At 42.5% G+C, this 13,469-nt stretch overlaps 1 protein-coding gene across 1 annotated transcript in view; it reads right to left on the bottom strand.

The window, feature by feature from the left end:
- Positions 1-13,469, bottom strand: part of LOC126188288 (eukaryotic translation initiation factor 2-alpha kinase-like) — a 231,877-nt gene that overhangs the window by 211,038 nt on the left and 7,370 nt on the right. The window contains exon 2 of the mRNA XM_049929872.1: positions 12,362-12,485. Coding sequence (XP_049785829.1) covers positions 12,362-12,485 — 124 coding nt within the window. The remainder of the gene's footprint in view (positions 1-12,361; positions 12,486-13,469) is intronic.

Raw genomic sequence — 13,469 nt, 5'->3', positions numbered from 1 at the left:
GTGGAAGACGTCTAGCAATATGGAGCCACGTGGACAAGGATGTGGAGATCCCCAAAGCGGGTGGTGGGCACTGAAGTCCCCAACCAGCAAATAGGGGGGGGGGGGGGGGGGGGGGGGGGTGGAAGCTGACCAAGAAGATGAAGGAGATCAGCTCGTGCCATTGGTGTGGACAATGGAATGTATACAGTACAAAGACAGAACGTGTATCCGGAAAGGGAAAGACGGACGGCGACAGCTTGGAAGGAAGTGTTTAAGGGGATTGGGTGATAATGGAGAGTATCATGGAGAAGAATCATGAGTCCTCCATGGGCTGGAGAGCCTTCAACAGAGGGGAGATCATATCGGACCGACTGAAAATGAGGGAGAACAAAGCGGTCATGGGGACGCAGCTTTGTTTCCTGAAGACAGAAGATGACCGGCGAGTAGGATCGTAAGAGGATCGACAATTCATCCCTATTGGCTCGAATGCCGCGGATATTCCAGTGGATAATGGACATGGGGTGAACAGAAAATGGAGGAATGTGACCAAAGTTGCTGTCAACTCAAAGACTGCTCGGAGCTAGCGACCGACAGCATGGAATGGCAGTCAGCCGAAGGCAGAAGATCCTGATCCATAGGTTGGTCAGGAGCAGCTCCTGCCACCAGCGATCAGCCGGTTGGCCGGCCACCAGCAGTGCGCCTCGGCGACACAGAAGACGGCCGAGGGCAATTCCGCCAGGTGGTGCTGTAGATGGGACACGCCTTGGCGGAGAAGGAGAGGAACTGGGTTTCTTTGTAGCCTTCTTAGAAGTATGATGTTTAGATGAAGGAGGAACCGATGGTTGGGAAGTTGCGGTACGTAAAAACTCTTCACGAGTATGCTCTTTTTTGGAAGGCTTGGTGTCTGACTTTTGGGCTAGAGATTTAGCAGAACCCGATGAAGGGTGAGCCATAGAGTGGGCAGGCGAAAGTGGTGAGGTTGAAGGGGCGATCTTTGCGCTGGCCGATCTGACGACCGTGGCACTAAAGGTGAGGTCGCAAGTCTGCGTGGCCGCCTCCTTTGTTGGCCGAGGAGAAGCAAGGACAGTGCTGTATTTTCCTGCCTGAGGCACGGTGGGCTGTCGACTGGCGAATAGTTTTCGAGCAGCAAAGGTCGACACCTTTTCCTTCACTCTTATTTCCTGGATGAGCTTTTCGTCCTTAAAAACGGCGCAATCTCGAGAGGAAGCAGCGTGGTCACCCATACAGTTGATGCAGCGAGGGGATGGAGGTGGACAAGCACCCTCATGGGCATCCTTGCCACACGTAACACATTTGGCCGGATTGGAACAGGACTGGCTGGTGTGATTGAACCGCTGACATCGATAGCAACGCGTAGGGTTTGGGACGTAAGGGCGAACGGAAATTATTTCATAGCCCGCTTTGATTATCGATGGGAGTTGAACTTTGTCAAACGTCAAGAAGACAGTGCGGGTTGGAATGATGTTTGTGTCAACCCTTTTCATAACTCTACGAACAGCCGTTACGCCCTGGTCAGACAGGTAGTGCTGAATTTCTTCGTCAGACAATCCATCGAGGGATCGTGTATAAACGACTCCACGCGAGGAATTTAAGGTACGGTGCGGTTCCACCCGGACAGGGAAGGTGTGGAGCAGAGAAGTACGCAGCAATTTTTGTGCCTGGAGGGCACTGTGTGTTTCTAACAACAGGGTGCCATTCCGTAATCTGGAACAAGACTTTACAGGACCTGCAATTGCGTCGACACCTTTCTGAATAATGAAAGGGTTGACCGTGGAGAAGTCGTGACCTTCGTCAGACCGAGAAACAACAAGGAACTGTGGCAACGACGGAAGAACCGTCTGTGGCTGAGACTCAGTATACTTACGTTTGTGAGCAGACATAGTGGAAGGTGAGGAAACCATTGCGGAAGAATCCCCCATGATTACCGGCGTCTCCGATGGCGCGCTCCTCCCTTGTGGGGGCCCTCACTGAGGGCACTCCCGCCTTAGGTGATTGTTCACACCTCAGGTCACATATCCCGACAAACGGACGGAGGGACCAATCGGCACTTTCGGAAGGTATCAGCTCGGGTAATCACCCCTCCCTGGGCCTGGCCGTTACCAGGGGGTACGTACATGACCTACCTGTCTACCCGGGACGGGGAATTACGCGTTACCCCGTCACCGGCTACGCATGGAGGTGCGTGGTTCGGCCTTCAGACACGCACAGGGAGGAAAAAAGAGAAGAGGAAAGGAAAGAAGAGGAAAGGAAAGAAGAGGGGTCTCAAACGCCGCAGTGGAGAAAAGGGTAAAGAGAAGAGGTAAGGAAAAGAGAAGGACAAAGGAAGGAAGAAGACATACGAGCAAAGAAGGCGAGGAATGCGTTACATTTACGAACGTCCGTCTCCGGACGTAGGCACAAACCATACTCCCAGATGGGGAGAAAAGGAAGGAAAGAGCCAGAGGTGAGGGGAGGAAGGGCGAAGATGGGGGATGGGGAAGGATGCGGAAAGGGAAGGTATGCAGCCCGGAAAGGAAGGAGGGCCACATTAGCTCGGGGTCCCGTGCTCGCTACGCACGTATCCACAAAAGAGTTGTGGACCCCCTGGGAGGGGCTACCACTAAATGTCGCTATGCAGCGCTGGTGTTTGCTTTTATTCCGTCTGCAGTGTTGTGCATTGGCTTTACAGAATGGCATGGGCAAGAAGCCAAATTTATGAGTTTGGCACACTTGATAAGCCAGAGAAATGCCTCTGGAATGTTTGAAGTCATAGTTATAAAAATATTAAACAGAGGCATGACTCCCTCCAAAATCTGCTCTGTTGCTTCGCACCAGCAGCAGTGACACAGATAAAACAAATTTAAGTCTCTCATTTCTTAATACTGCAGCGGCAACAACAACAACAACTACAACAGGATTCATTATCTGACTTTGGAAAAATTTGTCATCAACAAGTTATGTGAGATGACACCATATGAAAGGATGGCAGCGATGAACCTCATTGGACTGTATTCGAAACCATATTAAAACTTTTCTGAAATACAGAAGTTGTTATTCACAGAGAAACAATACAAAAGAGCCATACATTACAAGTGTGAAAACTATGGCTGAAATGCACCATCTGTATGAAAAAGAGTGCCAAGATTCAGTAGCTTTACTTGTGAAATATGAACCGTACGTACGTAATGTAGTGAAGGCGACCTGTCTATGGGTGACAACCCCGAATAAGCCTCTCAAGCTAACAACTTGGGTAGTATCTTGGGCAGTGGCTCGCCACTGTCCCACAGAGAATAATCTTCATCTGAGCAAGGAGGGAAATTTCGCTGAATGGTGGTAACCAATCCATTGACACCCAAGGTGATATTAGCGGACCTTCGGATTCTGGGAAGTTCGCACCAACATGCTTCGAGGATGAGTCAGAGCATCCTGAAATCACAGGACATAAACTCAGACCAAGACGGCAAAGCTTCTTCGCAAAATTTAATGCTAATCCACTGCTCAAAGTGGGTAAATTGAAACATCTGACTGATCTGCTAACAGAACACAACATAGTACTGACAGCAGTACAGAAAACCAGATTCATGGATGATCGTGCCTTTGAGTCCCAAGGATACAGAATCCTCAAAGGAAAAGGGGTTAGCGGGTAATGAAGATCATACCCCATTTAGGTACAGGATTTATAACCAGTCACAAGATGCTGGATTCAGTGACTGACATCACCTCCCCAAGCAGTTGTATATCCATCCTCCCACTCAAACGTGCTAACAAGAGCTACAATGTAGTCAACGTACATGCCCCAAACAACCAGGACAACAGACGCAATCCTGACAGAATTGACAAATTCTGGGAAGCCTTAGAAGATGCTCTCTAAAGTTCCAGAGACGCACACTGTGGTACTGCTTGGTGACTTCAATGCCTAACTGGGAAGAGAGAAAAAGTACAGAAATAGAGAGGGCAACTATTCAGCACATATGATAACCAACTGCATTGGCGGATGATTGAGGGATGTATGTAGGACTTTTGGGTTTGTCATGAAGTCTACAGCCTCCAGACACCTGCCAAGGAAGCAGAAGACTTGGATTTTTCTTAACACCAACTTGGGTGAATTCTAGATAGATCATGTAGCCATTTCAGTAAAACCTCAAAAGGAAATACAAACTGTGAAGGTATTAAGAAGTGCCAATTTGGACTCAGACCATTACCTCTCAAAGATCAAAATGAGACTCCAGCCTATACACACTAGAGTACACAGAACCTCTAATATGGTGAGATTTGATGTAGAGCAACTTAAGAATAGACAAGAAGTAAGCCAGAGACTGAACAGTACAGACTTCAACAGCGGTGACCAACTGAAGGAAACACTTGTGAAGGTGGCCAACGAACTTGGCCCCCCTCATGAGAAGAAGGAAGCATTCTTGGTGGAATGAAGGCTGTGACAATGCAATAGCCCAAAGATAGACACTATGGAGAAAGTGGAACTGTGAGAAAACCAAGAAAAATTGGGAGAACTTTTTGGAACAAAGAAGGCTTCCGGCTAAGATAATTTGAGGAACCAAACAGACCTTCACACAAAACCAACTAACCCAAATCGAAGAGAGCTTCACTAAGAATAACTCCAGAGATATCTACAGACCTTCAAGCAGCTAATCAGAAAATACAATCTGCCAAGCCTCCACTTCAGAGAATTGCAGGGCACACTGGTTTTTAAGGACAAGGACAGCTGACACCTCTTAGTTCAGTACTTTAAAAACCTACTCAACTGTGATCCATGCAGTGAAGACTTCGACTTCAAACAAATCACACCAGACACGGGACGCACTGCCCTCTTCATTGGAAGAAGTTGGACAAATCCTTGAGCTTCTAAAGAATAATAAGGCAGCTGGAGAGGACTCTAATGTTTCTGCATTGCTGCACTCTGGAAACGTACTGGATGCAATGCCGTGGGCAAGTTCACTGAGATCATCCAGGACATCTGGGAAACAGAGAAATTACCACCTGATTGGAACACGGCTCCGATTCATCCACTTCACAAAAGAGAGATTTTACTGATCTGAACGACTACCGTGGAATTTCTCTTTTCCCGGTAACACACAAGATTCTCTCCACAGTGTTACTAACAAGGGAGGAAGATCAACTGGATAGTCAACTGGGAGAGTATCTGGGAGACTTCAGGAAGACCCAACCTTGTGCTGAACAGATCCTTAATCTTAAAACTGTACTGGCATACTCCAGAAACCACAAGATGGTCCTCACCTTTGTTGACTTCAGGAAGGCCTGCGACTCCACTGATAGAGAAACAATTAACAAAATACTCCAGGAACTAGGACTAGACAAAAAAATCTGCATACTCTTTCTAGAACCATTGATCAGCACCCATTCAAAGATCAAATTTACAGGGCAGATCTCAGAAAGCTTTGAGATAAAGACTGGAGTGAGACAATGGGATAGGCTCTACTTATCTTCAACTGTGTCCCAGAAAAGGATGCGAGAGAATGGTGCGAGGAACTGACCAATTTGGGTGTTCCGAGTGGCATCTACCCAAGCCATAAGAAAGAAGGACTGGTTGCAGATTGCCTGGCTTTTGCGGGTGACATGGCACTGATTGCTGATTCTCTTGAAATGGCACAAACGCAGGTAAACTGTCTCAGAAAACAGGCAGCCACAGTGGGTCTTCAAACAGAGTTCTTCACCAACATTAAAGAAGCTAACAGAGAGATGTTACTAGACCAGGGGAACATCAAAAGAACTGATAAGTTTAAGTATCTCAACAAATAGATTGAACCCGAGAGTCAACAAGTTGGAACTACCCTATTGGCTGACTATGAGCACCTACACCAAAAATGCCTGTCACACAACCTGAAACTTTAGCACCATGCATGAAGACATATGACCAAAAACCCTGTAAGCAATAGAATGTCTTTCCATGAACCAGAGAGGTCTGATGGAGAAATTGAAAGTCAGAGAGAATCCTCAGGAAGATCTTTTGTCCAGTAGAAGAAGATAAGGAATTCAGAAGGCGACATAACTCGGAGCTCTATGAACATATCGAGAGGCTCTCTGACTGTGCAGTTGCAATATTGCCTCCAAACAGATTGTCCAACCATCTGTTCATCTTCTGGCAAATCAAGAAGGTTTGCACCACTTGGTTGACAGAAACTGAAAAGGGTATTAAAGAGCTGGGAATAACTATCTCCAGAACAGACAGTCTATGAGACATACCTTGAAGGAAGTCTGAGGACTTCAGTAAAAGCCCCGAAGGAAAGGTACCCCCTGGACGGAAGAAAGGAAGGAGTTACATCGGCAGAGGAGGTAACAGAACTGGGCAAACACCAAAGCCCAGAAGTTGAACAAGCATGGTCTGAAGTAGGCCCATTCTGAAGAAGAAGAAATTATGTAAACAATAATGGAAATTCCTAGATAAAATAATACATAAAATAAAGGAAAGGCAACCACTCAACTATAGCTGACTGATGCTTGGTGCATAGAAACACACAACAGAAAACAGTATTCACACTAGTTTTTGAGCTCTCGCTTTTTCTCTAGCAAAAGTACACACATTCTCACACAAAACCACACAGTCACCCAAATGCAAATCCGTGGCCAACACTTCAAAAAGATGATGATGAGATAGAATATACGATGGGATAGAAGGGGTAACTCAATAAGTAAAAGCTGAAAAAAATCATGGAAGGGGGGGGGGGGGGGGGGGGTGTAGATATGTTATAGTAGAGGAAGAACTAGAAGACAGAATTATAGGAGAATACAGACTCAGCAATAGAAATGAGGAGACAGATTCCTTGAGTTCTGCAACAGATTTTAACTCTTAATACACTGTTGAAAAAACACAAGTGGGAGCAACATATTTGGAACAGGTCAGGGGCACGGGAAGGTACCAGATGGATTACATCATCATTAGACAGAGATACTGCATTATAAGGTCTACCCAGGAGCTGTTATAGCTCAGATCATGAATCAGCAATGGCAGAGAAAAGAGAACTGTCAAGAAAAACCAAAGCACAAGGAAGTGGGATAGTGAAACACTGGGGAATGTTCAAGTGCACTCCAAGTTTTCTGAGGCTGTAGGCATTGCAATAATCAATATCGCAACAAGTAGTTTAGTCAAGGAGGAATTGAAATACCAAAAATGAGTTATCACAGTACGAGGACACATAAATACAAGCAGAAAAAAGTAACTGCAAAGAAACTGTAGGTGATAGAACAAATACATCAATTAGATTAAGGAAGACCATTCAACGAAGAGCGGACATGTTGAATTTGCTAGGTTTTGGAGTAATCCTTTTATGAACTAGAATAAAATAAACACACACACACACACAAACGCCTATGCCATTACATGGTACTGGCTGGACTAAGAGTGCCAGTGCTGCATTTCAACATGTTGACTAGGTTGTGGTGAGGGTAGTGTTGCGTGGAGCGGCTGGAGGGAGGCAAGAGCCATGGAGACGGAATTGGGGGTGGATGGCTAGCAACTTTGAAGGAGGCAGCCAGTTTGCTGGCTAGGAATGCGAGGGAGGAGTGTCAGGTATACAGACTAGGCATGTAATGCGCAGTTGTAGGAGCCACTGGGGTACGGCAGATGCTGAAGGGACATTAATAGGGAGAGGGTGACAGTACGGAGGAACGGGACGCTGTTGTGTGGAGGGTGCAGAGACAGTGGGTTTATCAGAGATTGACGTGAGGATGATCACAGGAGTGAAGGATGTATTTTAAGGATAACTCCCATTTGCTAAGTTCAGAGAAGCTGGGGGTGGAGCAAAGGATCCAAATGGCCTGGGTTATGAAACAGCCTTTGAAACCGAGCATGATGTGGTCAGCTGAATGTTGTGTCACCAAGTGGTCAGTTTTGTTCTTGGCAACAGTTTGGTGGTAGCCAGTCATCCTGGTGGACAGCCGATTGGTAGTCACACTGATGTAAAAAGATGTGCAGTGTTTGCAGCAGGATTTGTATATGCCATGCTGCTTTCGCCGGTGACCCAGCCACTGATGGCATAGGAGAAGAGGCCACAAGTTGGGCTACCTGTGAAAGCAGCCATGTCATATACCAATCATGCAGCAAACACTGTACAGCTTTTACAACAATATGACGATCAACCAGCAGTCCATCAGTATGAATGGCTAAAGGCAAACTGTGGCCATGCACAAAGTGGAACATCTGGTGGCACAACATGCTCAATTTCAATGGTTACTTCACAAACTGGGCCATCTGGATCCTTCCCTTCGCCAGCACCTTCTCTACCACCCACCTACACAGATGGGTGGTATTCTTACGACATATCCTCCACTCACACAATCATCCTGGCCTCAATCACACGTAGCCCACTATTCCTGCACCCTCCATCCAACAGTTTCCCCTTCCTCCATCTGTCACTCCATCCCTATTCACTTCCCCATGTCACCTTCAGCATCTGCCATACCCCACTGGCTACTACAGCCACGCATCACATGCCTAGCCCGTACAACTGTCACCCCTCCCTTCTGCATCCCTAGCCGACATATCGTTTGCCGGCCTTGGAACCACTAGCCATCCGCCACAATCCCTCTCACTGTCTCCTGCTGCCCTCTACCATCCCACCTAGCCCTACCCCCACCACAACATAGTCAACCTGCTAAAATGCAACAGTGACACTGTTAGTCCATCTGGCACATTGTAATGGCACAGGTGTCTGTATGTATAAAAGTGTAAGTGTGTGTATTTTACTTTGGCTTGTAAAAGGATTACTACAAAACCTAGCAAGTTTTCCTTCTTTTCGTGTGTGTCCAATTAAATCTCAATGCTTCTGCTTTTCAGTGAGTGGTTTCCTTTAATCCAAAAGTATTTACATTTTAGAAGTACTTTTCTACAACATAAATACTTCAACTTGTTGGCAAAAGAAGAAAATACTAAAAGTCTAGGAAAAGAAAGTCATTCCATGATATGTCACTTAGAAATGAAAATTAAGTCAAGTGAAATGACTGTAGGAAAGATGTTAAGAAACTGAAAAAGCAGTTGTCAGAAGACAGTTTCAGCATGCAATAAAGTCAAAATAAATTATGGAGAATTTAGAACCAAGGCATCAGCATTAAGAGCATACAAGGCTTTCCACTACTAAAGAAAGAGTAAACTGACTACCTTTATACATGGAAGACCAGTGTGCTAATGTGATAGAAGAAGATAAACAGTAACTGATTTGGACATAATGGGTCCCAATATTTGAGTTTGAAAGGGCTTTGGAAGCCTTGGAATACAATGAAGAGAAGGGAATAGAGTACATTCTTTTAGAACTCCTAGAACCATTGATCTGAATGATCATTCAAGTTGGTTTTACTAAGGGTTTGGATTAGATCACTAATGTTTTTAGTCTTTTTATGCTTCACTATGAGACTTCTGATATGTCGTCACACCTTTGGGGAAGAATATCATCCACACTATCCCAAAGATAGCAAGAACAGATAAATGCTAGAACTATTACACAAACCATTTGATAATTTCACGTATCCAAGAATAGGCCTAATATACAAATGAATGAAAAAGAAAACTGAAGCTGTTATATTTGGCCTGAGGGATGTTACAGCAACCAAAGTAGTAGTTCCTGTGTTACTGAATGCAACGGATGTGTAAAATCAACACACAATCTGTCAACAAAGTAAAGTCTTTGGACAATGTAAAGCGGTGCAAGATGTTGAAATTGTCGCAAACAGGTATACATAACAGGAAAATATGGGTAATATATAACATGCACAAGATCAAGTGAAACAATAAGAATAAAAGATCAAGTGAGAAGTGCTGGGATTAAGAAGGGTGTAAGGGAAGGATGTACTCTTTATCCTCCACTGTTCAATCTGCATAATGAAAAAAACAAGGATGGAAATGGGATTAAAACTCATGGAAAAAACACCATCATGAGTTTCACTGATGACTTATCTACTATGAAAGTAAGAAAGATTTACAGGACCTATCAAATGGAACAAACAGAATGAGCAGAGAATGTGGACTGAGAGTCAACCAAAGAAAAACAAAGCACTGACGAGTAGCAGAAACACAATTAGCAACAAATTTAACATTACGAGTGAGGACAAAATGGCAGAAGTGGAAGAATTCTGGTACACTGGATGAAAAAAAAGACACAATGGATGAAGCATGGTCAACATAAGAAGCAGACCATTGCAGGCAAAGACAGCATTCCTCACCAAAAGAAGCCTATTCAGTATCAAACATATACATTAATTTGAGGATGAAAATTCTGAGACCATATGATGAGAGAAAACTTATGGGAAAACCATAAAAAAAATAGAACTGAAGTAGCTGAGAAGTGATTTTACAGAAGGCTGCAGATAATTAATATAAGAGGAGACGTTCTCCATAGAAATGGTGAGGAAACATATTTGAAAACACTAAGTAGACAAATAGGCAGGACAACCCACAGCACACACTAATATGACAGAAAATACCTTCCATGATATTAGTGGGGAATGTATGGAGGCAAAAACTGTAGACGAGGAAAGGGATCCAAATGTATACAGCAAATAATTGAGAATGTCGAGTGTAAGTGCTACTCTTAGATGAATAGGTTGGCACAAGGGAGGTTGCATCAAATTAGTCAGCATACACATGAGATGGAAAAAAAGAACATCTGCAATCAATGGCTCTCCAAAAGTTGTAAGTGTAATTCTACAAAAAGAGTTCTGCATACTTCCATTTAGCTCCCATTTGTTTCAAGACACAGTTCTTTAGAGTTGTGCACACATTTAGTCTTTGCATTTTATCGTTATGCATATTCTTAATCCTAAGTCATCCATTGTAAAGGAAACTTGTTCAGCCAAATAAATTAGTTATTTGGTAGATACAAAAAAATTACTTTAAAGACTTCATTAACCTCTTCTCTCAGTACACCACACGGGACTTTACACAACTGAGTTACTAAATCTTTTGCATATCTGTGTGCTCTTGATCTATATTACAATACATTCTGTTATTAAGATCTTTTCCTTTTATCCAGACAATCTCTTCACACCTCTAATCACAATTTGTCCATCTATCTAACAATAAACCCACATCAGAAATATTAACTGAAGTAAAATCAGACAATGGATAATCCAAGATAGAACCTGTACATAAATCGTTTTTCCCGTATTCTTCCTACGAAATTCACAGTGTGAAACAAAATGAAGGGGGAGAAGAACCATCAAATTTCTTGGTTAAGATGGAACCAATGATAAAACTGTACCCAATATATGTCAGTCAGAAATTACAAGCACATAATACTATGAAACTAAAGGAGAGTCATACTTGCAAATTTTTATGAAATAAATGCCATAAATAGAAATACAATTATTCAGGATTTAGTGTGTGTTGACTACCAATTCAGAACCAAACTTCCACCTTTCAAGCTAACACAGACCTTGGGAAATGCTACAGTTTGGTCTGTCAACACAGCCTACAATACATAACCAAAAATAATAATACATAAGCAAAATAAATATTGTCATATTTCTGCTTTCATACACACACTCATGGTGAGGCAAAAGCGTACTGCAAACAGATTAGGCTATTTGTGCTAGTTTGAACATTATTCTGACAGGCATCTGCAACTGGTATTTCTTCCAGTCCAGACTGACATTTACAGTTAACTCAAATTCTTTCTTCTCTCTACAACAAAAAAATTAAACTGTGTCACCTCATACCACTATATTAGTATTTTCCCTTAGAATGAAGGATAACACAGTTTCTGCTCTGCTTAGAAAGTTTCAGAAATTACAGATATATCCTTTCACTAAATTTAATCATTTCTGCACATTCAAACACCTACTCATCATGACAATGGTTGGAAAACCAGCTATCTAAAATGCTATATTTTGGATGCACCCATATACAAGTAATACAAGAAAACCAACTAATGTGCAACCCTGCACTCTCATCATACCTCCCACCTCTAATATGGCCTCGATGGGGATGGGATGTTAAATCCTAATCTTCCTTCCTTTTTTCACCTCTCTCTGCAAACAAAGATAGTATCTTGATTTTGTAGCTCACTAGCTTCCTTTTTAAGTTGTCTTTGGCTTTCAGTTTTCAGCTTTTGGCTTGCCCTCACTTAAAAATTATCATTCCTCTATATGTTAGGTCCAGTTTTTGTTCCTAGCACAAGAGTCAGCCTTTGAGACAGCATTACAACGTTATATACACTATTTAGTATCAGCAGTCAGTAATCTTCCTAATACAATGTAGCATGGTTTGGAAGTAATGTATTTCCTGATCAGTTTCATATGTTGTGTTAACAATTAATGCCACAGTCAATACACTTCAGTACTGTAGAAAGAACCTCAAAAACGCATGCTACAAGACAATTACAGATTACACTTTTATGAACTGTATAAATTAACTAACCTCTCGTCTATGGATGCTAGATGAAAGCATTGGTCCAGGCCCAGTTTCAATGCTCCAGGCCAAAAAGCCGTCTTCCAAATTAAGGGCTGATAACGAGCCATCTAGTGTGCTTACATATACTAACCTAAAAAAAGAGAAAAGTTATCAGTCAGATATTTAAATACTAAATTTATCTGCTGGCACAGTATCTGCATACCCCATTACAAATTTCTGTTCGTGTGATTATTTGGGCGATTCCGTGTGAACCTGAGTCTGCAATTATTTAAAAAATTTTTTGTAATTTTATTTATGTTACAGTTTTTTTAATCTACTAAAGTTAAATTGTATTGTTCTGAAAAATTACTAAAGCTACAAAACTACTTGAGGAAATATATTTATATAAATTTGTTACTACTGTAGATGAGAATGTAGGACATCTAGACCGGCTTTTATATTGGAAATTTCAGCTGCTGCTGTTGATGATGATGATGATGATGATGATGATGATGACGATGATGATGACGATGATGATAAGTTTGAAGAGCAGAACATACGAACTTTGGTTTTCAAAGAAACATATGATATTAAGTACACAATTTTCAAAAGAGCCCCACCAATGATAGAAAACATGCAAATCTTTATCACAGCAATAATAGCACTTTTGTTTATTTTAGGTTAGGAATGAGGAAAAACATGAAAACATCTGGTGACCCGTAAGGCAGTGTTTAGTACATAAATGACCATATATACATACTGAAAGTAGTTGTGTCCCAGCCATATAACAGTTTTTAAGTTGTTATTAAAAGCTTAACAATTTAACACAGTTTTTAATTTCGTTGGATAGTATACCTGGTGCCACAATGGTTTACACTAATACTGACTTATTATTTATTCAGAAAAATAAGGAAAACAATGACAGTAGACTGCATGAGAGAACTTCGAAGAAAGATGGAAGTGAACTACAACTCCAATAAAGAGAAGGAATGTGACAGAAGAAGATGGAAAAACCTGAAGATACAGGCATCATCTTATGAAAAATTTTTAGTTGAACATCATAGGAAGGTGGCTGAAAGAAAAAGGGGGTACAGGCTTAAACTAAAATCTGTACTGACTGAAAATGAGTTTGAAA

The sequence above is a fragment of the Schistocerca cancellata genome, chromosome 5 (genome assembly GCF_023864275.1).
Source record: "Schistocerca cancellata isolate TAMUIC-IGC-003103 chromosome 5, iqSchCanc2.1, whole genome shotgun sequence".
Lineage (NCBI taxonomy): Eukaryota > Metazoa > Arthropoda > Insecta > Orthoptera > Acrididae > Schistocerca > Schistocerca cancellata.
Note: the sequence above shows the minus strand (reverse complement) of the source record. Positions and strands in the feature narration are given on the sequence as shown.